The following is a 23,476-nucleotide window of genomic DNA, read 5'->3' on the forward strand; positions in this document are numbered from 1 at the left end:
TTAGCGCTTTGTTATGCCACTAATGTTTTTGTATGTCTTTACTTTGAAAATATTTGTCAAACTGATTTATGTGTTTTCTTCCTTCACCTACTTTACTTTACTCACTTTTTCCTCTTGTATCTTGCATCCTCTCCCACTATCTTACAAAGGAGCTGAATAAAGCTCAGAAGAAGTTGGAGGAGGAGAACCAAAGGCTCAAGGAGAGACAGGAGCAGTGCACACAGCTGGATGCAAGTCTAAAAGAATGCAAAGACAAACTAATGGCCTCAGAACAGCGTATAGAGCAGCTGGAGGGGCTCAATAAGGTTTGTAATGAGTCTTTATTTTGAGTACCTGATGTTTGACTGTAAAAAGTAATCTTAGGCTTGTGTTGCGATGTACATCTTGTTTTTTGTTTTATTCAAACAGAAATTCGAGTCACAGGTTGGGGAGTTGCAGGCCACTCGGGACCAGGTGCAGCAAGAAGTGCAGAAGCTGCAGAAGGAGGGGTCAGAGGTCAAACGAAAAGCAAAGGAGCTGCAGCACTTGCTGGAAACGGAGAAAGCAGGGTGAGTTAACTGTACTGGTGCATTTGTTTTAATAAAATGGGTTTAAGAGTTGCAATTGAACAATAAATGCATGTAAGTCTAACTGTAACTAACTCTCTGTAGGGATTTTTTAGTGATGGTTTCCTCCACTGTATTGAATATGTATATAAATCATACTTAACATATATAAACATATTTCCACTGTTAAGGGCTACAACACTACAAGAGGAGTTGAAGAAAAAAGCAGCTGCTGTGATTGACATTCAGCAGCAGCTGGAGTGCAGCGGGCAAGACAAAGCTGCTCTGAAGGTGAACCTGGACAAGGTGATCCAGGAGGGGAAAACTAAGCATGCAGATCTGGACAAGAAAGCCCAGATTCTGACAGTAGACCTACAAAAGGCCCAGCAGGAGAAAGAGGCTCAAAGGAAGGAGCTTTCCTCTGCACAAGGGAGCTTAGGAAAGGCTAATAAAGCACTGAAAGAGATTCAGAGTCAACTTGACACAGAAAGAAAGAACCACAAGTCAGTCATGGAGGAGAAGGTAGGTTCAGGAAGCTGTTGTTGTTAGACCACTTTGATATTTTTTTTCAACTTAGAAAAATGTGTCTTGCAACAAGGAGTAACAAATAGCCACCTAATTACATCACCAGGACATTCACAAGCTCAATCGGTTTTAATCCTCAGGAAAAGTTCAAGGAGAAGGCCAGACAGGAGCTTCTTAAGATTAATGAAGCCAACGCCAAGTCAATGAAAGAATCGCAAGAGCAGTTGAATCAGATGGGAGAGGTAAGCTTCTGATGAAATTGAGAGGCGAGCATTATTGTTTTGAATGTTTGTTTGAACCTAAGCACCTGCTGTGTGTCTACAAATTTCAGGCAGAGAAAAAGTTGAAAGTGCAGCTGACCACGTTGGAGCAGCAGTGCTCTAACACTCAAGGGGCCCTGAAGGAAAAAGAGAACGAGTTGGAGAAGCTGCGGGCACAACTTAAGACGGCCAAGGGGTCCTTTGAGGACGAGATGAAGAAATTGAAGGGTCAAATAGCAGTGTTACAAGAAGCTAATGTCAAGCAGGCAAGTAGCAGTTTTAATTCAAGATACAAACATCCATACTGTTGACAGCTGTCATCGTACATATCAACACAGCTACACTTATGGTTCTTGGAGCGGATTGAGACTAATTTATGTGTTTCCCAAAGTGTGCTTATGAATGTGCATATATGACTTTGACCTCCAGACGGAAGAGGAGAGTAAGCTGAGGGCCCAGGTGTCTGGGCTCGGCCAGGAGCTGGCCTCTGAGAACAGCCGGACAACAGAGCTGCAGAAGGCATTGGAGCAGAGCCAGGGAGGCCTCGCTAAGCTTCAGTCTGAATCCTACGGCAAGGAGTCTGAGGTCTCTGCCCTGCGTCAAGACCTGAAGGTAGGTTCATGCTGAAAGAGTCAAGCCTGATCTTGGCCTAATTTAAGGTGTTTAATTCAGAAGATGTGATGCTGCATCATTTTAGATTAAGGATAAGGAGGGCTGAAGATGATTCTGAACTGACAGACTGATGAATAAAAGGCTTGCTATCAAAACTAACAAACATATTTGACCTTTCTTTTAAATGTAGGCGACAGAGGAGAAGCTGAACTTGGCTCTGGAAGAGCTGGCCACCAACCAAAGCCATCAGACAGGTTTAGAGGCTCAGATCCAGGATCTGCAGAAAGGCCGGGACTTGTTGGAGCAGGATCTGGAAAAACGGGGCCAGAAACTCCAACAGCAAGAGCAAACCCTAAAGGGACTACAGCAGCAACAGGTCAGACAAACAGATTAACCAACACGGACCAAAACACTGAGATGACTTCACGTGATTAACTTCATACGTTGTAAATTGTGCTTCCACACTCAGGGTCAAGTAAAGGAGGAACTGGAGAAGGGAAGGAGCAAAGTTGAGGAGCTAAACAAAGCCAAGACTGTCCTGGAAAAGAATAACACCAGACTGACTTCTGAATTAAAAACACTAGCGGAGAAGAGCGAGAAGGTCAGTCACCTTTTATGAAACAAAAACTGTCTTACTTTTGTTTTTTAAGGGAAGAGAGAGGCTGGAATATTTCATTAAAAAATATATTACAATAGTGTCAGAGCCTGGACTGATGACCGCTAATTTCAGTAAACAGCTTTACTTGGTAATATTGCAGGCATTGAACGCATTCTTTAAATTCATAACTGTGCTTGCTTGAGTCGACAATTTGACCCACGCGTTGGATTGTTTAGTTCTTCAAAGCTGTCTTAAGATTGATTTGAAGCTATTGTCAAAGCAATAACTTCCAAAGCTCAAACCTTTTCAAGCCCTTTGAAGTTTAAAGCCATGGGTGAAAGGAGTTACTGCTTCTCTTGTTAAAGACACTATAAATGCCTTTTAAAAACCAAACCTTGTTTATTGAGCTTTATATTTGTTGGTTTTCAGGAGCTGGGTGAGTTGCGGGAAGCAAAACAGCTGTTGATCCAGCAGAAACTGGAGCTGCAGGGTCAGATGGAGGCAGCACAGAAGACCCTCGAGCAGGAGCAGAAAGAGCACCAGGCCACCAGGGACAACCGGGGGCAGAGAGAGGAGCAGCTCCTTGCGCAAACCAAGACTGTCCAGGATCAGCTGGTGGGCTCACTTGTCCAATTCCACCAACATTATTTTAAATGTGTGGATTAAAGTTCATCCACTCACTCGTATAATCCTTTTTTTTTCCAATACATGATCAATGCTTTCTCTCAAAGTCGGCAGAGAAGCGGGCCAGAGAAGAGCAGGTGAAGCGCGTGGAGGAGGAAGAAGCTAAGATGGGTGTGCAGGTGACGGCTCTCAATGAAAATGTGGCCACGCTGAAGAGAGAGTGGCAGAGCAGCCAGCGGAGAGTTGGTGAACTGGAGAAGCAGACGGATGAGCTGAGAGGAGAGATCGCTGTGCTGGAGGCCACCGTCCAGAACAACCAGGATGAGCGACGGGCTCTTTTGGAAAGGTGAGCTGAAGTATTCACCCTGCAAGAAATGACCCATTGTTCCATAACAATACTTAAATGCATGTTCTTGAAGTATGTGGAAACAAAGTAAAGTTAAATGGCTTCAATATTTCCTTCGTAGCACTTGTTTCTGTATTGTGTATGTATAGGTTAGCAATGAGTAACTAACATCTCTTTAAAAGAGGCCCTCGTCTTCAGTTCCAAGTTAAGCTGTGTGATATTTATTTTGGTTATGACATTGATTGAAATTTAGATACAAGATCTCTTTTTCCAGCGAGTTCTGGTCAAAGCGGCAGCACAAGCAGTTTCTCATAAAAGTAGACATACAAATGCGAAATGTAAAGGACAAAGGACCTAATCAAAGAAGAGAGGCACACTCTTCTGAGAGAGGAGCATCCTAAAGATTCAGACAAAATGCAATCGTGAGTGTGTGAGCCTGTATTTCCTCCAAAACGTAATGCAGCGTGGTATGCAGAATCTTGCTGCAGTGAGGATGAATTTGCATGCTTGTAAATCACATCACCATAGTGTGATTATTATATGAATTGGCTTTTTTCACAGTTTCATTTCTGTCCTCTGAAATGAAAAGCATGTTTTTAAATTTAAAAAAAGACAATTTTTGGCCATAGCTTATTTGTTAGAACATCAATAGCATGTTCACATCAAACCATATGTATATATATTTGTAAGAAGTGACTCTTTCTGTACATGTACATCCTAATGTCAAGATAGTGGAGACAACTTTTATACGATAAGATCAACCAAATCATAATTTATGATGACCTTGCTTGTGATAATCATTCACTGTGAGCTGCTGAATATTGCCTTAAGGATGTTTTGCCATCATCTCTCCACTTTGAATTCATATATAGAGTCTATATTTTTTAAAGAACCTAATTCCCTTGTGCATAACAAATTTTAATTAAATTATCCGGTGAAATTAATTATATATTAGGTGTATTATGGGCTGTTGCACGTGGCACTGCGACACACTCGCAAAGGAAATGTAGCAGAACACAGAGGACATACTGAACATACTGAGCGTCAGTATATATAGTACATAAGTGAATGGGTACAATGTGACTAGTCAAACTTGAATTGAAATATAACAACCAAATGCTGTATAGCGCATATGTGGTTCATAGACATTAAATAATGAATTAGCAAGCCTTTTATGCAGTCAGCCAAGTGGTGCTGGTACACACAAGTCACCCGTGCTCTGTGCTTGTGTTTCAGGTGTGTGAAGGGTGAAGGCGAGATCGAGAAACTGCAGGCCAAGGTGGTGGAGTTGAGGAGGAAGCTGGACGACACGACGGCGGCTATGCAGGAGCTCGGCAGAGAGAACCAGTCGCTCCAGGTCGGTCATAAAACACTCGGCCTCTCGTAAAAATTGTACAATAAAGAAACAGATTGTCAGCAGGTTTTCTCAGGATGCTGTATAGCATCACCACACAAATAAAGGGAAACGCTCTAGTTGTAACTTCTGCTGTTGCTGCTTTTAGATCAAGCAGTCCCAGAGTTTGACCAGGAAGTGGACCGAGGATCACGAAGTGCAGAACTGCATGTCCTGTGGGAAAGGCTTTAGTGTGACTGTCAGGAAGGTAAGAATGAGATTGTCTTAGGAATTGATGCTTACAGGCAACAGGACACGTCTTAAATCGTCTACTTTATAATGTAACACTCTCTCCTTCTCCTCTGTGAACGTACAGCACCATTGCAGACACTGTGGCAACATTTTCTGCTCCGACTGCTCATGGAGGAACGCCCTCACACCGTCCTCTAAAAAGCCAGTACGGGTCTGTGAGACGTGCTTTGAGGACCTCCATGGCTGATTTCCCTCCTATCCCTTTTCCTCCCCCAAACCCCCCCCAACCACTCACCCCTTTTCCCTCCACTTCCTACTTCAGCGAGCAGAAGAAGGCGCGTCTTTGTCATATTTAATATGCACTATTAAGGACTGACCCAGTGCAAAGACCCCCATCTGCAGGTGGTTTCTGGCTCTGGTGTGGAGGGGAATAACTGGAGGGTTTTGATGAAGACCCCAGAGCCTGGTGATGGGATTGGGGTGGGATCGGTTGGGATTGTCTGTATCTGTTTTTGTGCCTTTGCTACTCCTGTGGACTGCCAGAGAGCGGAGACAGTGAGAACTGAACACCATCCATCTCTTTAAGTTCATATTCACGTCTCCATTGTTGTTTGGAATCATTAGCAAGTGCAAGGTGGTCGGTGTGTACGTTGTAAGGTGTTTGGCATCAACTGTCAGGAGGTGAAAGGTCAGTGTGACGGGGAAGTAAATGTAATGTAGGGATGTTTAAATCAATGCTGCCCTACAAAGGTAATGCAGGTAACTATTTTGTAAAGAAAAGAAATATCATGACGTTTTCTGTGTAGACAACATCGATCTGATCACAAAAAATGTTTTATTTAATTTTTTTATTGGAAAGTAGTAATCAGTGGATACAAAAATATTTTTCTGATATTTTTTTATTGAATGTGTGTAATGCAGATTTGACATGTGAATAAGGAAATGTTTAAATCAGTTGAAATAGTTTTTCAGGATCATACTTCAAATTGACATTGAAGAAATCATAATTTGTACTCAAACACAGACGTTCATGCTGTCAGCAATGAATTTGGTCCTAAAACAAGTCAAACCTAAACTTGTATGTTTATCAGCTTAACTGTTAATTTGATGTTTTGTGGACTAGATTTCACAACCGTCTCAAGTAGTGATTTTAAATTTAAGAACATGCATTATGTATTGTAAATTCAGCACTCAGTACTTTTAAAAAAAATATTTTGCTGTCCAGTGTAACACAGCAAAAGCATATTAATTGCAGCTTAAGATTTTGGAGTCCATTTATTTGTTTTGTAAATGTTTAAACTGCCCGAAAGAAAACAACTCATCAGTCAATGTTCGCACGAGCGTGTTTTCTGCACGGGACTGGAGGTCAACTGTGACGTTGAATCAGTTACTGCATGTTTCCTTTGTGCGGCAGCGTGTTTGTGTGTTTGTTGACATTGATGTATTCAACCTCTTTCATGACCAAAGAATGTCTGCAGCAGGAAGACAGACGAGATGAAAAATCTGAGCTTGTTTCATATTTCAGTATTTTTCTAAGCGTGAAGCTTTTGAGTTTTAAGTCACAGGGTCCTACATTTTATTTTGATCACATGTATGACGATCTGAGGGATTTTGTGTAAAGTCATTTTGTTGCTGTGCCACAATTCTCTTTGCGTGTTAATTTCTGCAAACTGTGGTGCTTTTTGCAGCCTGTTCATGCAGTCATTGCATTTGCCTGCATGTGTATTTTTAAATTAATTTTATATGCTGCCCGTCTACACTCAGCGGCAATGAATACAATACTGCTGGAGCTGTGCGTGCGTGCGTGTGTGTGTGTGTTTGTGTGTGTGTGTGTGTGTGTGTGTGTGTATATGTTTGATCTGCTTTGGAGCAATAACTGGCTGTGTGTGATGTTGCTGTAACAGAGTGTGTTTTAGCGTTTAGGCCTGCTGTGTGTGTGTGGTTGCAGCGGTGCACTATAGAAACGTTGGCTGCTCAGAACCTCAGTATCTCTCTGGCGTGGTGTTCGGGGATGCCGGTGCTGCTTTCAGGCACAGCGGTTGCTGCCGTGTCTCTGTCCACCCGTGTGCAGCTGGTGACAATGTAGAAGGTAGTTCCTGCTTTGTATAATTTAAAATTGTCGACAGAATCCTGGTAAAATCTTTTGTGCAATTGTCTAAAGACTGGAGCAGACGAAAAAACACTGTAAGCCGGGCGACAATGCAGGCTGTTCAGGCATTTTGCAACAAGCAGCTTTTCAGACTTCCCTAATTAGCTGTATATGCTTGTATGTGCAAACAACTTCGTCCATTTTAGTTGCAAGCTCTCAAGGTCACCCGTCTCTTTTTGTGTTGCATTGGTTTTGTTATGTCTACCTCAGATTGGCACAGGAAAAGCACTATTTCTAAACTTAGAAATCACAAACATTGTGTTATTGCCTGCATTTGATCAAGGATTTGTGATTTTAACTATCAAGCTGTACAGTCCCAAAAAACCCAGAGAGATGATTTGCACCTTATTGTATTCTGGGCTCGTCCCTATGAGAACCCAGCCACCAACGTAGGACCACCGACTTTATACAGGCTTCAGCATTTCCAGCCTCGATGTACTTAACTGCTCATTAATAATAAGGCTGTCATAATTATCTTTGTAAATGTTTGTAATGAAAGAGAACATGGAAATATATAACACTTGTGGATGTAGAAACATGACAAAAGTGAAAATGTGTGTGAAATCATCAGTGTCTTTAATTTAATTTAATTTCTTTTTTTTTACAAAAAAAGGCACCACAGATCTGAACACACCGAGTTGTGGCTTGCTTCATGTTGCTGCCAGTGATCATGCATGGGGACGTAACTGGCCTGTGGCTCACACCTTTTCTCCATGTTTCGTCATCATATTTGATGGTTGTGAAGCCTTAGGCCAACGTTTTGTACGTCACTGCTCACCGTTAGCGGTGACACGCTAACCGCAGTTAGCTGTATTACCGGTCAGGGTGACCTCCGTTTACCTGAAGGGACGAGAGAAACGACGTATTTTATGTTCACATGCACCATTTGATTTTTTTTCTAATCCATCGTCATGACAAACATAAATAAAACCTACAGTATGTTTCTATTTTCTTGTGTGCTGTGTTTGTCGTGATTTGTAGACCCAAATAAATACTCTGAAAGTGTTCCTTTTAGAAATACAAAATGCGTTAAAGAAGAGAGAAAAAGTATTTTATACCTTGATCAAATCTATGTGCATTCAACCATGAGATGGATGGATGGGTAGGTAGGTAGTTATGTAGGTAGAAAACGTTATTAATCCCCAGTGGGGAAACTCATTTGTCACCATAGACAACAACAGAACAACAGACTCATACAGACGACAGACGAGGTTCACAGCGCACAACAGACAAAAATCACATTACAAGAACAAACACCAGGAAATGCCGTATGAATCAAGACAACAAGACACATAACCGACATGGAAAGATGCTAAATTTAAATCTAAAACCCACAACTAAAGGTGTTCATTAAAAAATTCGAACTGCTGCAAAAGACCTTCTCAGTCGTCGGCCGAACACTTTGGCGTCCTGAATCGCTCACTGAATAAACTTCTGAGTCCTTTAAAAACAGTGTAGTTGATGGCTTTCAGAGGAAACGATTGTTTTTAACTTGGCCCTTGATCTTTTTTCTAGAGTGACCTCGAGTGAGTCCAGGGGAAGGCCAATCACTGAGCCAGCCTTTCTGATCATCTTATTGATCCTGTTTTTATCATCCGCAGTAATGCCGCCCCCCAGCTGAGCACAGCATTGAAAAGGACTCTAGCTAAGATCCCCTGATAAAACACATGAAGTTTTCTGCTCATGTCAAAGGATCTCAACTTCCTCAAGAAGAAAAGTCTTGCCTTGTGTGGTCGATAATACAAAATTGTATTTATATAACACATATCAAAACTAGTAGTAATGTATTTCACAGGCAGACATAAAAACAACAAAAGGAGGTAGCTACACAGACATTTACACATACATATATATTTATAATCACATGAATAAACCCAAACGTGATATGTAAACTACAAGTAGTCTAAAGATAAGATCGGAACTAACAGGAAGTCGTTTTTTCTGTGACTTCCTGTTAATACTTCGAAGGCAGCTGAAAACTGTCGGACGAGATCGCAGGTTTTAATGAACGCGTCCTGCAGCGGCCGCCTGCTCTCGTCTGGATTGCAGGCGAGCCGCAGCTCTAACGAACGAGCCTGCGTTACAGAAGCGCTCAATGCAGGAGGCTGGCAGGCGGCATATGTCGCAAATGTTCAAGTTAAAATGTTAAGCATTTCTGGAAAATGTTGGCTTAAAACAAAAAGATACTACTGATCAGCCGATGAAGAGCATGTGATATGGTCAAAAGCTAAAAAAAAATCAGCTTATAGATCTTGAGGTGAAGTTGTTTTGTTAAAAGTAAAGAATGAATGTGTTCCTCCAAAAAAACACACAAGAACAACTTTTACTAAATAATGAGATGTTTATTGAACACTACTGCAGCAGCTGCCTTTAAAAGGCAAACGTTAACTTACAAAATGATCCTAGTGCTATTACAGTTATTTACAAGATGTCAGGAGACGGTGAAGTGCACGTTTACAGTAGTTTCAGATGGCTTCTTGCTGTTTCTCTCATATCTGTGAAGACTCCAGCCACAGGGAGGAGCTCTTGCCTCGAGGCTGCTGAGAGACCAGCTTCAGCAGCGCCGTGACAGCGCCCTCTATCTTTGACATCCAGACTTTCTGCAGAAAGACGAGAAGTAGCAAATTTATTATCCAGCAGTTAGTTGTAAAGGAGATAGTTATAAGCCACCACTAACTATGCTAGAGCTAGAGTATGGAAAATAATCCCTCAACAGTGACTTTAAACCTTTTCCTTCAGTTTTAGAAAGGACATTACTTGATGTACACAAGTAGTAGTAATGTAAATTATCTCTGATATGCACAAATCTGAACTAATACAAGTTCTTGAATGGCAATTCATAACGTAAAAGACTAACTTACAGATAAAATGCATGCGTGTTTCAACACAAAATGCATTATAAAAAAGAAAATCCCCACTAATACTATTTTGTGTAACACAGTAACTGTGAGCATGCACATAGGGTAAATCAAATTTTTAATAATGAGTGGGTTCACTTAAAAATCCTCAAACTATGCAAAACATACATTCATGACAATTCTTTTTGTGGTCCCCAGTGTAATCTTTTGATGCTGCTACACAAAAAGCACATATGTCTGGAGATAATTAACAAATCACAATGTTTATCTGCGTGTTATGTACGCAATACATATTCATAACCTAATCAGTGCTCTGTCAACTCTTATAGGATTGCATGCCTTTTGAAGCGCCAGAGAAATTGACAGTTGAAGTGACGATGTACCTTGGCAGACTCTGACGCAGCTTGCAGGATGAATGCACCGATACACTGCTGGTAGCGATTCTGGTGCATGATGATAAATGAGTGAGGCAGCCCCGATGCTACAAAGGAAGCACACAATTGCAATACAGCCGTTAAAATCAACAGAGAGAAGTTCATCAACATGACTTTTGGTTCTGTGAGCGCTCAACACATCCTTGATGCTCGAAACCCAATGAGATCCAAAAGAAAGAATGCTAAACTACCTGAAGCATTGAGCTGATCGATGTTCTTGAGCTGGAGTCGGTCCAGAGAGACGGGCTGGTCCAGAACCGTGAAGGTGAATCCCTCCTTCAGCAGCTGATCCAGCTCCTGGTTCTGTGGCATCCTGAGGGGATTCTGTTCTGGACCAATAGAGCGCTACACAGGAAGACGGGGCGCAGTGTGAACAAGTTATGAAGCTCCTATGCAGCCTCACACTGAATGTCTGCTGTGACATACCTTCTTGTTTCTTTTTATCTTTGTGATCAGCAGGAATTCATCGAACAGGAACATGTACACATCGATCAGCTTGGTGTTCTCTGGCGACGAACCAAAGAAAGATGCGGTGAGACTCAAATCGGTGCACTGAGCATGTGAAATGTGTTGGAGCTCGTCTCGAGGTACACACCTGTGAGCACCACTTTCCCTTCATGCAGCAGACTTCTGTGAGAAATGAGATTCTCCAGAGTGACAGCCTTTAAGAGATGTTTCAGATTCTGAAAGAAAAGCAGTCAGTCAGGTAAGACGAAAACATTTTGGCCTTCTGGAACATGTTCTGATACTGAAAGAGATGAGTTGCTTATACAGCCAATGACACACCGCATTGTGAAATGTGAACAGTTTGCGTTGCATCATATCTGATTTCACATGCACATAAATGATAAGACTATCTTATCTGCTTTTGGTAGATGAAGTGTTGCTGGTCTGCCAACATAAAGCTCACAGACAAACATGCACAAATATAAATATATACACAGAAACACACAAAACCAGACAGACCTCAGGGACGAAGGCACGCTTGTCTCTCTCCCATACAGGCAGCCACACCACGGCATCTCTCAACTGCTTCACCTTCTGGTAGTTATCCAGCCATTTCACCTTTCCTTCTAAGTCACCTGGAAGCAGAGAGACATCCTTTCCATTAAGACCGACAGAAACAGAAAAAAAGACCCCCGAATTCTCCCCCAAAAACACTCCTTAGTTTTAGGGTCAAGCTGTTAGGTATTTCTAAATTCTATCACGTACTCAAGTCCCATTAAATTACATTCAAATGACAGATAAATAGTTCTTTAGCACTACTTTATTATCTTGTGTTTTCCTGTGTAGTGATGGTTGCCTGCTGTATACAGGTGTAACCGTGACCACTCCTAGGTTTTTACAGTAAATATCTCACACACCCAGAGGACATTGCCCGAGGCATTTTAGCCGTAGTTACACCACACCGTGTCACCTGTGCTGCACCACCATGCCTTTTTAATGGTTATATGAAAGTCTGTCGTTAAACATTTATGAGAAAACACAGTTTTTTTTGTTCAGTTATTGTTTTAACCAGACAAAATGCATTTGAGGTTCAATGCTGCGGCACATTTCCAACAGCCTGTCTATCTAGTCCCAGACTGAACTGCCACAACAGGTCCTCAGGCAGAGGCATGCTTTGAAGAATAAACAGTCAGGGCTTTGGGCTGCTGTCCAAAACATGTAGCCTGTTGGCTCAAAAACAAGCTGATCTGTTTGTTTGACACATATACTCTATTAACATGCTTCTTGATCTTACTTTGCTTGTCAAACACCCGACACAAGTCATGAGCCGCTCAATGCCATAACTGAGACGTGTGATACTTGCAGCTCAGAGGCATGTTCAGCTTGTCATCAGCAGGTGAAGAGAGCACACACAGTCACACACACACACACACACACGCACCCAGACACACACACACACACAGAGACACACACACAATGCTTACACACAGTCGGGGAGAGTGGGCTGATAAGGCAGTGTTGAAATGCTCCGGTTTTATGTGAATAAGAGTTTTAAATAACGAGTAGTTCATGGTTCTCACATATGGAGGTGTCCACTTGCTCCGTTATAACCTGCAGACCTCCGGCCTCGTCCTCCCTCTGGCATCTCTTCACAATATTCCTCAGCAGCAGAGGGTATCGCGTGAGCCTCTGCAGCGGCGCCACCAACAGGTCCCGCAGTTGCAGCCTTCGGCACTGTTCGTTCCTCTCACACCACTTTGGGGCGAAAAAAAGGGGAGAAAGAGAGAGGACAGGGTGAGAGGAGGGCTGTCGGTGGGAAAAAGAAGAAGGTCAGAGGGGTGAAAGTGTGTTAATAGAGGGGTAATGAGGGGGGGGGTCACATTCCCCTCTTTTGCTGGCCTTGGTGACACTGAACTGGTTGTTTGCCGTTTAGGCCCCAGTGTTGCTGTGTGTTCTCTCTGATACTTTGTACAGCTCTGCCTGCCGCGTTGTTAGCAGTACGTCGTGTCCTCGCCACCGCTCTGACACGCACACACAATTCAGCGGCCCTCGGTACCTTCACGTAAGATCCAAAGTCCTCTCTGGGCTTCAGGCTGTCCAGATAAAGCAGAGCTGTGGAGTAGTTGAGGCAGTACTTCTGCAGGCAGTGACACAAGCTCTCCTGGAAAGCCTGCAGACAGATAGGAGCGTTGTACAAATATCAGGATCAGACTTTCTGGTCACATCAGCCATTAGCCTGCAGATAAACAGGTCATAAAGAGATGCATAGGCACAGAAATGACCTTGTGTGTGTGTGAAATATATTTTCGAGCTGCTTCTTGTGATGCATTATTTAACAATAAGAGGACGAGGATTTTACTATTTTCCTTGATCTTTGGAGCAAAATGATTCTATCACAAAGAAGAAAATATTGTTGATTGTTGTGTAGATTTGTGTTTTTTTTTTCGTGTCAGCAAAAGTGTGAGCTCTTCAAAGCAAATTGAACCATATAAATAACGTATTAATATTTTATTCTGAAATATATTAATACAGTCTGTATATGCTTGTTGTGGTGCATCGGTGCAGTTGAATGTGTTTGCATTCTCGTGTGAAGGCTTTGCTTGTCTCCAGCGTCTTATCAGTGGAGGTAAACAATCGAGTGACTAACTGAGCGTAGACTGCAGGCAGAGTCAACGTATTTGAGTTGATGTGTGTTCACACGCGAGTGACTTGCTTTGCTCAGCAGCTCCAGCAGGGTGGGCCCACCACCCTCCGTAATCGCCAACATGTCCTTGATGACGCGGAGGAGGTTGTTCAGGAAGCCAAAGCTCACCTGCAGCAGAAAACACTCAGTGTCAGGTATCACCGCACAGTCTCGCACCTCGGTCACGTTCGTCTTGTTAACAATAGAACAAAAAAAAAAGAGATGCATGCAGGTTTTCCCAGTAACTGTCGTGTAACCGTGAGATGCTATAGCACAAGTTCAGAAAACAAACAAAGGGGATTTCCCAATAAAAAAAAACGTCTCTATAAGGTGTCTGAGACACTGTAACTGACATGGTGAATGAGTGATGGACAAACTAACGAATAAATAGATATCACAGAATCAGACCTGTTTATTGCCAAGTACGTTTCACCCAGTTTCCTCTTGGGTGCGAACAGTAACAGCATGATGCACGTCACACATACAGTCATTGTTCTGGATTGCTCTTTATCGGCAAGGTTTAAAAAAGCTGTTAGGTCCCTGATTGAGGTTGTTATATTATATTATATCATAACAAATGATATAACAAAGAGGTTTTCCTGGATAGATAAAGCTTTCATAAATAAATAAGACATATTTTTTATTTGCAACACAAGAGTAAGACAGAGTTAAAGTGTGTTGCACACCAACACATGGTGTTATACTGCTGTGCAGGCTGCTCTTCTTTGTAATTATTTACACAACACACCTAAAAATAACAGGCCACACGCAACTTATTTGCATCATGTCTCACCAGGCAAAGCTCATTGAGGTTCGCAAACAGCCTCCAAGAGTCGACATCAGCCAGGCAGTTCCTCGTCTGCAGGTTTGTGAGCGTAGCCAAGAACACCTGAAAGCAACAAAGAAGTCGGACAGAGATGATGCTCAGGCTATCTGCTGCGCCAGCAGTACACTTCTAATCCACTCTGTAAAGAATGAAATACCTGAAGAGACTTTTACACGAACCTCAAAAGCACGGATGTGGTGACAGGAAGACACACACAAAGCAGCAGGTGTTTCATTTGGGTTAGGTCGATTAATTGTGTGTGTATGTTTGTGTTGGTGTGTATTTGTAGGCTTTGTTTGGACAGTCACCTCTTTGAGAACCATGAGCTGATCCAGGAAATAAACACACTCGCTGGTGAAGAGCTCCCAGATGGCCTCTTGTCTCTTGAAGCCCTGAGGGTCGGAGGCGGCGCTAACCTGGGAAGACTGGTCCCGCAGGAACTCCGCCAAAGAGTAGTCCTGCACACAGACACGAAGACAAACCAATTGGCTTGAACTAAATATCAATAAAAAAAGACTTCAACTGGAAGATTTTTTCTCTCTATTTTTTGTATTATTAAAACTGCATATTCTGTCCGCGTAAGTTCCCACCACCACCCTGACGGACTCAAACGAACGTCAGTGTTTGTTTATATACGCATGCTGGGTCACGCTGCCTTGTAACGGCCTAGAAATTCTGGTTCTTGCGCATCTTGCGTCATTTGAATGGGACAGTAGCTTCCCTCAAACTGCCATCATGCTACTTCTGAGTCACTTGTTCAACACAGAGATCTATTTGGACTGTAAATCTGGATCTCTTTGTTCAAACTCTGACTTTGCTTGCATTAGAAGTCACTGCATGGAATCAGCGTGATGGTTTACATAACAAACAGTCTGGATGCCTCGGGGCTTTACTGCTGACAGTGCTCATTTCTCACCTTATACCTCTGAAGATCAGCATTTCTCCAGTCTTGAATCTGAGATGACGAGAGATATTTTTCAATATCTGATGCTGTGCCTGTCTGTGACTTTCCTTTAGTCTGAAAGGTGAGAGACCAAGACACAGTTATTATATTAAGCAAAATTGAAAAAAAAGCTATTTCAGTTATTGATTTGTGTTGATCAATGAAAATCACATGTTTGTATATCTATTCAACTATCTCTTCATAGCTATGTTTGAAAACTGACAAGTTTGGTTCTGCATTTAAATTGTTGACCAATTACAAAAGCCGTGTGGGGCAAAAGGGATAAAGGGAACCACATTAAGCTGCTTTGGGAAGTGGGTCAGAGAACAATGTCCACACCAACTGCCCACAGCTAAACAAAGTGCATCAAAACAAAACCACAAGCACATCACTGGCACCAGACACACACACAACAACCACTGACAGATGAACACCTACCGTACTACGCCTCGAAAAGGGCCACTTTGACTTCTTAGTATCTGTACAGTCAGAAACATAAAAAAAGGATTATGAACAAAAGATCAAGCAAGAATGTGTGCTGTGCAACAGATGGATTATAATCAAACAAACAAAACAGTGTGTGAGGGGTTTTTTTGTTGCATAAATGAGAAGTTGAATTACAAACAAAGCGACAGAACATACACTCTATGTGTTGTGAATGATATGTGGTTTTGCATCAAAAACAGACACACGGTTAATGTGCATCCTTTGAAGCACCAATACACACACAATATGCAATTTAGTAAAATTCTGAAGTCCAGCATGACCTTTCACGAGTGAAAATGACTGCCGCTACGGGCTTTCAACAGTCTCCTGACTAGACATAATGCAGGTTTAGTGCAAAAACAAACATTTAGTCAAAGCAACTATTATTCATGCTTTTCTCAAGTCAAACCCGGTTACTAATCTTCCTGACTTCAAAGGGGTCGAGGGTCAACACCTGGACTATGAGTAGTTCACAAAAGCACAAAGGGAACTCTTTTGTGAACTTCCACTTGCTTTAATAATAGCAAACGAGAAACCATCAAACTTTGACGCTGACACGTTGCTTGGATTGCCATGACAACGTGCAAGGGAGGGTTACTGCCGAGCACGATAGTTTATTTTGCTCTGAAGGACCCGAGGTTCATTTTATGTGTTGACCGACAGCAAGATACACCAATCGGTAAATCAGCTGCTCGATTTAGAAAACGAGACAAATGTAAAAGAATTCTACCAGAGAAGTTTGAACCGTTCAATATGTCGGCCGCTCCATTGGATACAAAAAGGTCTCCTGGTGAAACATCCAATCCGGGCAAGCTGACCACCACGGAGCTCCGCCTCCTCTCCTGAAGCCTGAGGGGAAAGCAAACAGGTGTCTTCAGATGACGTTCCACTTGACAAACACTCAAAGATCACAACCAGTAGTCATGCTTCACATGTTCAAAAGCCTCACTGGACAGTTGACATTCACGGTTACAAGAACCACGAGTATGTTGTTGTAAATGTTTTACAGCACAAAGAAAATAGACTAAGCGCAAAGCTCCAGAATGTAACTCAATTTCTCTTGTTTTTTTACATGGGTGAAATACCACTGAAATACCATCTGCTTTGTGCAGCAAATGGGCGATTAACATGAGTGGCAAGAAATTATAAAGGATAAGTATTGTGTGTCTGGCTTATGTGTGGACAACTGCTGATTAATGGATCACCCTGTTTGTGTGAAAGGAGGCGAGCTGTCAATGTGTGCCAGGTCTAATCCTCTCGGTCTCCTTCTCACAGCTCGTAACCGGTGCATGGCTGTGGCTGCAATAACACAGGCCTGCCTTTTAGCCTCCGGCAAAGCTCAAACAGCCACCGTTCAAGTGTTTTGACTTATCCTCGACTGTTGACAATTCAATGTAGTTTCATTATGTTTGGGAGGTGAGGCTGATATTGAATGTGCAGAAGAAATATCTTGGAAGGGCATGGCTGCGTCTTTTACATTTTTTAAAAAACTATTCTAAAAAGGTAGTCAAACTCGTTGACTGTCTGACTCCAACATTCACAATCCAAACTGCGCTATTCCTCACAAGAAGTCTCTCGTCATTCAACATGGCTGCAGTCAGCAGAAATACGCAGCAACCTGACAAGCAGGTTTGGGAAAGGTTCACTTTTGGAAAAGTACACTGATCGACAGCTGTTCAGTCACCTGCGTCCACGTGCAACGGTTTCACTTCGACGTGTTTTTTAGGGTCTGGCCTTTGAAAAAAAAAATAGTCTGGAGTTCAGAAGTAGATTCAAAACGATCTGACGAAGGAGAAATGATGGCACAAAGTCTGAGATCTAGAATCCATTCGTAGATCATGAACACATCCTCTATACATCGGGTTAAAACAACACATTATCAGGACATGATCGCGCCAGGAGGAAGCGTACAGATGAGCCTGTTTAAACAATGAAGTGGAGCAGAAGTACAAGCAAGGGGAACAATGCTGGTTCTATTATATGTAGAATCTGCTTTGTTAGATTGAATTATCTTCCATAGCTCCATCTCATTGCTCATAGTATCCCGTCAAACAGTTCCTGCACAAGAGGCAAAGGAGACTAACTTGAATGCACAAATAGGCCACATGGCTTCAGGGCCAACCTGTACACTCTGAGGAAAAAGTACACCGGTACGTTTTTTTCCCTCCTGGACACTTTTGTTGGATTGTGAAAGTGCCAACTGTTCGTTGCTCTCTCTGGTAAACTGATACAACCCCCTCTCCAGATCAATGTATAGGTAGGCAGGGCTGAATGAGCTGGAGAAACAATAGTCAGCAGCAGCACCTGAGCACTGTACAGGATGCGTGGGCATAATGGGACAGTAAGAAAGGCACGATTACGCCTCTAAACCGGGTCAGTGCCTGCTTGCAGTTTATTCCACAGAACCCTCACAATGACATCTTGTTGCTTTGTGACCACTCAGAAAGCTCTCTCTGTGTCAGCCTCTCTGCCACCGAGAGAACTTGTGAAAATAGATGTTTTGTTCCCGCTGAGCAAGAGAAATAATGATGCCCATAAACAAAACTGTCCCAACCAATGGCTCGCAGGGCCCTGTCCCTGTAAGAGGCACAGTGCCAGGGTGCAATTACTGGGACAATAGCTGCCTAATTATCCAGTGAGGGGAAGAGCCCGGCAGAGCATTAGGAGGGGTGTGGGTGGCAGTAAGAGAAAACAGCCTTAATGAGGGTTTGTCTAGCCCATACATAACCATGGGACTCTCAAAACTTCACCCACCAAGCTTATGCTCCATTCACAAAGACATGAATGACAATGAATGAACAATGAGCTCCTGAAACCAAAAGGTCCAACCATCCTGCTCACAAGTGTCCTGAGAGCACAGAAAGCATGCCGCTCATGGGGCTGAATGTTACCGCTCAGATTTTCATGTTAAGACAATAATTTGACTCACAGACAGAAGCCGCTGTGGTTGAAGATGGTATAGCAGCGTATTAGTTACAGGAAATGTCTTTACCACATTCCTGATCGGCAAACATGTTCTCACAAACTTGAGAGTGAAGTCTTGGTGTTTGGGGCTGTGATGACGCAGCACACAGACAACCTGCAAACAGCTCAAGGTGCACCTACCTATTATGAAAATGCTCTTTCTCCTGCAAAAAAAGAGGAAAACACTGCGTCAGTGAACAGAAATCTTGAAATTTGCAACAATTATATCGGAATCAGCGAGAAAAACATAAATTACAGTAAATGTACCGAGGTGATTAACTGCTTCCTGAGAACTAACAAGGTCCGAAGTGCCAGCATGTTATTAAATCCTCTTTAATCCGATAATTTGCCACAATTATGCATTTTCCTCTCTTAAGGCCATCAAGTTTCCAAAGTTGTAATTGTTACTCATAAGCACCGTGCACTCAACATCAAATAGAGGTCGTGATGGCCTCCTCCTGCTAACCACACTGCTGTATCACTTTCGGAAACGTTCAAATTTGATTCAGTGTTTTAAGTGGTCGCTTGGATTCAAAAGCCTCTGATATCGGAGGAGAATGCCGGGACTCTATTGAGAATGTGCTCGGTTGAATACCACGAGCTCATGAATAGATCTCCCCATTATCTTTTTCCATCGCTCACTGACCCCTCCATTATTGGGTGACTGCTGACTGCGGTGAATAGGGGCCCAAGGAGTGCACTTCCCAGGGTTCTTCAGGCGCTGGGCTTGGTCAGAGCTGTCAGTGCATGTAACTGCTGATTCATTTGCTGTCAAAAGCTCGCATTGTGAGTAACCACCGCAGGAGGTAAGGAAGAATGAGGGAGAGAAGGTTTCCACAAGGAAGGAATGTGTAGCCATTTTATTTACGGGCTTCCTCCCCAGACGAAAGCACATGTCTCAGTGGGGAGAGGTTTGTGTGCTGATTAGGGAATCACAATGATTACACATGCAACCATGCTTCCATTCAAATCACACAGACAACTGGTGGAAGCTCACCTGTACTCCACTATCAGGAAATCCAAACTCATTAATGAGCGTGGGATGAGCGCTGCAACATTCTTGTCCTGTGGAATTGATACCGTTATCAAAGTTCTTTGATCTATGCGACCTGGTTCTCTGTCGGCCGGAGGATGAAATGTGCTGGCGATCGGGACGGATCCCTCCATCGGACAGGGGGCTCGCCGCGAGAGGAGACTTGACTCGGTGGACTGGGGACAGAGGGTTCATGGGGGACGAGGAGGGCTCCTCCTGAGTGCTCGCCATCATGACGGGATCCATCATAGGACGTCTGGTGCTCCTCATTCTCCTCAAGGTGGGAGACGTGGAGATGCGGGCCGGGGCCTGCCGGTCAAACTGGATGAAAGGCGTCACGAGGCCGTCTGTGTCCCCCAGGGACGAATATCTCAGCTTGGAGTGTGTCCGTGTGAGATCTATGTGCATTATAATAGGGTTGCTGGTCTGGCACTCCTTGTGCTCAAAAGGCCCCCAGTCCGTTTGCGTCTGTGCATTCGCCACACCTGTGGTGACAACTTCATTTTCAACCCACTCAATGTAACTCCAGTCCAGCTTCTTCTCGGCGTCCTGGTCCTTCTCCTGGAGAATAACGTGCTTCAGCGAAGACATTACAACCTCAAAGGCATCGTAGTGCAGCGGAAAACGTGTGATCTAATGATCGGAGTTAAGGTCCGAAGATAATCCTGTTGCATTCCAGCACTGTTCACACCGTTCGCCTCTCAAGCTTCTGGGGGGGGAAAGTAGAAAATGTGTCAATACTCAAAAGCAAAACGAGGCAGACCGGGCCCAACTTGCCCACTAATCTCCTGAAAGGGGATTTGAACTGGGTTGAACATGGTCAGTTGGCAGTAAAGTAGTCTTAAAAAGTTAAAGTACATAGTTTAGTATTAGCACGTCTGCATGCGTGTGTGTCTGACAGTGTGTGAAACCTGGTAGGGTAGAGGGCTCAGTGAACAATGCAGCCATAACTAACACAAGTTAAGAGCAGAGTTTGTCAATCAAAGTCTTGACAATGTGGAGTAAGACACAAAGCGCTGGAAGCAGCCATGCACCGTATGTCATGTCTGCTGTCTCAGACTAAAGGCTCTTTCCCTGTGTTTCAACACTGAGTGTGTCTTTTGCTCGCTGAAGATAACACACTGTCGTTGTTGTAAGCGACCCCCTCCCCCCGGCCCCCATAATGGGTTAATGGCATTGTTTATTCAAAGCCGCGCGAGCGAGCTCAACTTGGCTCATCCACGAGGCCACAGAGATAAAAGAAAAAACGACGTGATAGAAAGTACACAGCGGGAATCCACCGCGCTGGATATCACCTGTGGGAAAGAAGCTCGTTGAAGAAGCAGGTTTACTTACATCACCCGAGCCTCCCGACGACCTGAACGACTGGTGGTGAAGTGAAGTGGGACCGAGAGAGAGAGAGAGAGAGAGAGAGAGAGAGAGAGAGAGAGAGAGAGAGAGAGAGAGAGAGGGTGTCATCGTCCGGAGCTGGTGGAAAGGTGCGACTACCGCATGGGAATATCAATACATACTCTCTCTCTCTTTCTCTTTCTCTCTCTCTTTCTCTCTCTCTCTCTCTCTCTCTCTCTCTCTCTCTCTCTCTCTCTCTCTCTCTCTCTCTCTCTCTCTCTCTCTCCCCTTTGTTCTGGCATGTTTCAATTACCTTTTCACTGGTTCTTAAAATAGATATTAAAATGATGTGAAATGAATTTCAGCTCATTAACTGTACGCGGTATAATTTTAAACATAATTGTAATACAATTACTGTTGTAATAATGTGTTTGCAACGCTTTGTTGTTTTCATTATGTTGTATAATTTACTAGGCCACAGTGGAAGAAGTTATATCTTTAGTAATAATAACAAGCACGCAAATGCTCTGTCGGTGAAAATAGTGGAAGAATGTGAAAATCAGTTGTTGCAATAAAGCTAATTTTAACTTTGAATTTTTCCCTCTTACCATATGAAATAATATATGGTGACTTGGCGCTCATCAATACTGTAATATTTCCATTCACTAGTCCATTTACATAGTGTGCCAACATTAAATGATTTAGCCGAATAGATAAATGAAGGAGCAGGCTATAAAACTCAACAACGTTTCAGGGCCGTCAGGGCATTTTACTACAATACTTTTATGCAACTATACTTATTCCAATAGTGTTTAAAGTGTCAAATTTGGTTTCTATTTTGTAAATTGGATTTTTGAACTTTTTTTTGTTGTTGATAGAACTAAAACTGTTTTACTAAATCTATCAATGATTTGTTGTACTCTGGGCCAAATGTGTTTGAATGTGTCACTGTGAATATGGCGGAGGGACCTGTCACATGACATAACCTTTTCTGGTCCATTTGTTTGGATTTAAAACAAAAAAAGAGCATCAGTATTGCCTGTTGATCCAGTGAATTGACCACTAGAGGGCGATGTAGGTCCGTTGATGGGACTGCCTGCATGACGTTGTGTCCGATGAGGCCAGATCTCTAGCGCCCCCTGCTGTGTCAACATGGGTAGTGCGTGAAAATGTCCAGAAACAATATGAGTGATGTCTCATATCAGATGTCTGAAAAAATGAGAATCATGTTGACATTTACGTTTAGATATTTTTTAAATCTATTTACCATGCATCACAGATTTAGCAATTATACACCACCTTTATTATAATACATAACACAACATTCAGAACCTTTACTTAAGTACTAATACAACTATATACATATATCAAAAGCCATACTTTCAAACCCTGCTTAAGGGAAAGTTTATCAGCTAAAAACTTCAAATATAAGTATGTGTTGATGTGTATACAACATTTTTCTGTAGGTGGAGCTTCATTGAACAACTCAGATACAGTTTGGCTGTTTATTCCAGGGGTTCTTGGAGTTGGGCCCCTGCAGAGTGTCACCAGACAAAGTTGAGGGGCTGTGAGGCACTTCACCACGAAGGAAAGAATACATATGTTCCCATCTATAAATGTGTATTCGTCATTTGTTTTCTATTCTTTGCTTTTGGTGAACAACTGGACGTTTTCACCTCTTTGTGCCTTGAACATCCATTGAAATTACACATTTGGATGGGTAAATGTCACAATGACAACATTGTGAAACATCTATTGGAGTATAAAAGACCACAGTAAAGTGCAAGTGTCTCACAATGACATGCTTAACAAAACTTGAGTAAATATTGTGTGTTAGTTTGTATTTCAGGCTAGAAACTACTGTGACTGTAAATAAACACAACACACCAACATTTCACAAAAACATGACTAAACTCAAATCACACCTGTTCAACGGAAAAATGGTTTCCCATCAGCAACATTTTGTCATTCATTCATTATTTATTTATATCCATGACAACAATTAGGGCACTTTATTATTAGATTCCATGGAATCTAATAATATTCTAAATTACAGTATATTTAACGGAAATTAATGAGAAATGCTGCAACATACTTCAGTCAGCTTTATTTGTTTGTTAGTTTTGCAGAGAGAAGGCTGATTTTGAGTGCACAGAATGAAACTAAAGAAATTGCGGTGATAATACAAAACTATACATACACATAGAAATACCAAAGTGCAAGTCAAGC

General features: G+C 42.6%; 2 protein-coding genes across 4 annotated transcripts in view; one reads left to right on the forward strand and one right to left on the reverse strand.

Annotated features, from left to right (window-relative positions):
• eea1 (early endosome antigen 1) overlaps nt 1-8,191 on the forward strand; it is a 19,767-nt gene extending 11,576 nt beyond the window's left edge. For all 3 annotated transcript variants that reach the window (XM_068602862.1, XM_068602863.1, XM_068602864.1), the window contains 13 exons: nt 150-305; nt 409-548; nt 737-1,067; nt 1,211-1,312; nt 1,402-1,596; nt 1,760-1,942; nt 2,133-2,318; nt 2,412-2,543; nt 2,970-3,155; nt 3,272-3,510; nt 4,747-4,867; nt 5,013-5,111; nt 5,220-8,191. In XM_068602862.1, coding sequence (XP_068458963.1) covers nt 150-305; nt 409-548; nt 737-1,067; nt 1,211-1,312; nt 1,402-1,596; nt 1,760-1,942; nt 2,133-2,318; nt 2,412-2,543; nt 2,970-3,155; nt 3,272-3,510; nt 4,747-4,867; nt 5,013-5,111; nt 5,220-5,342 — 2,193 coding nt within the window. In that variant the 3' untranslated portion in view covers nt 5,343-8,191. The remainder of the gene's footprint in view (nt 1-149; nt 306-408; nt 549-736; nt 1,068-1,210; nt 1,313-1,401; nt 1,597-1,759; nt 1,943-2,132; nt 2,319-2,411; nt 2,544-2,969; nt 3,156-3,271; nt 3,511-4,746; nt 4,868-5,012; nt 5,112-5,219) is intronic.
• Nucleotides 8,192-9,640: 1,449 nt separating this feature from the next.
• plekhg7 (pleckstrin homology domain containing, family G (with RhoGef domain) member 7) lies at nt 9,641-21,320 on the reverse strand. The gene is made up of 17 exons (XM_068602468.1): nt 21,254-21,320; nt 19,883-20,627; nt 19,027-19,049; nt 16,652-16,770; nt 15,874-15,914; nt 15,409-15,510; nt 14,801-14,950; nt 14,460-14,555; nt 13,697-13,795; nt 13,040-13,153; nt 12,564-12,738; nt 11,503-11,618; nt 11,132-11,219; nt 10,963-11,042; nt 10,728-10,881; nt 10,486-10,583; nt 9,641-9,844 (listed from the first exon to the last, which is right to left on the reverse strand). Exons 2-17 carry the CDS (start codon nt 20,507-20,509, stop codon nt 9,734-9,736), a joined length of 2,193 nt encoding a protein of 730 aa, XP_068458569.1. The 5' UTR covers nt 20,510-20,627; nt 21,254-21,320; the 3' UTR covers nt 9,641-9,733.
• Nucleotides 21,321-23,476: the final 2,156 nt, after the last annotated feature.

This window comes from Clinocottus analis, unplaced genomic scaffold (assembly GCF_023055335.1).
Source record: "Clinocottus analis isolate CAN_PGR_092001 unplaced genomic scaffold, fCliAna1.0.p SCAF_6, whole genome shotgun sequence".
NCBI classification, from domain to species: Eukaryota; Metazoa; Chordata; class Actinopteri; order Perciformes; family Cottidae; genus Clinocottus; species Clinocottus analis.

Excerpts from the sequence above, each read along its gene's own strand:
- plekhg7 (XM_068602468.1), bottom strand. The coding sequence starts at position 20,509 with ATGTCTTCGCTGAAGCACGTTATTCTCCAGGAGAAGGACCAGGACGCC. Across the intron at positions 15,915-16,651 it reads GAACGGTTCAAACTTCTCTG|ATACTAAGAAGTCAAAGTGG; the intron begins GTAGAATTCTTT and ends CTGACTGTACAG. Across the intron at positions 11,043-11,131 it reads AGGGAAAGTGGTGCTCACAG|AGAACACCAAGCTGATCGAT; the intron begins GTGTGTACCTCG and ends GTTCGTCGCCAG.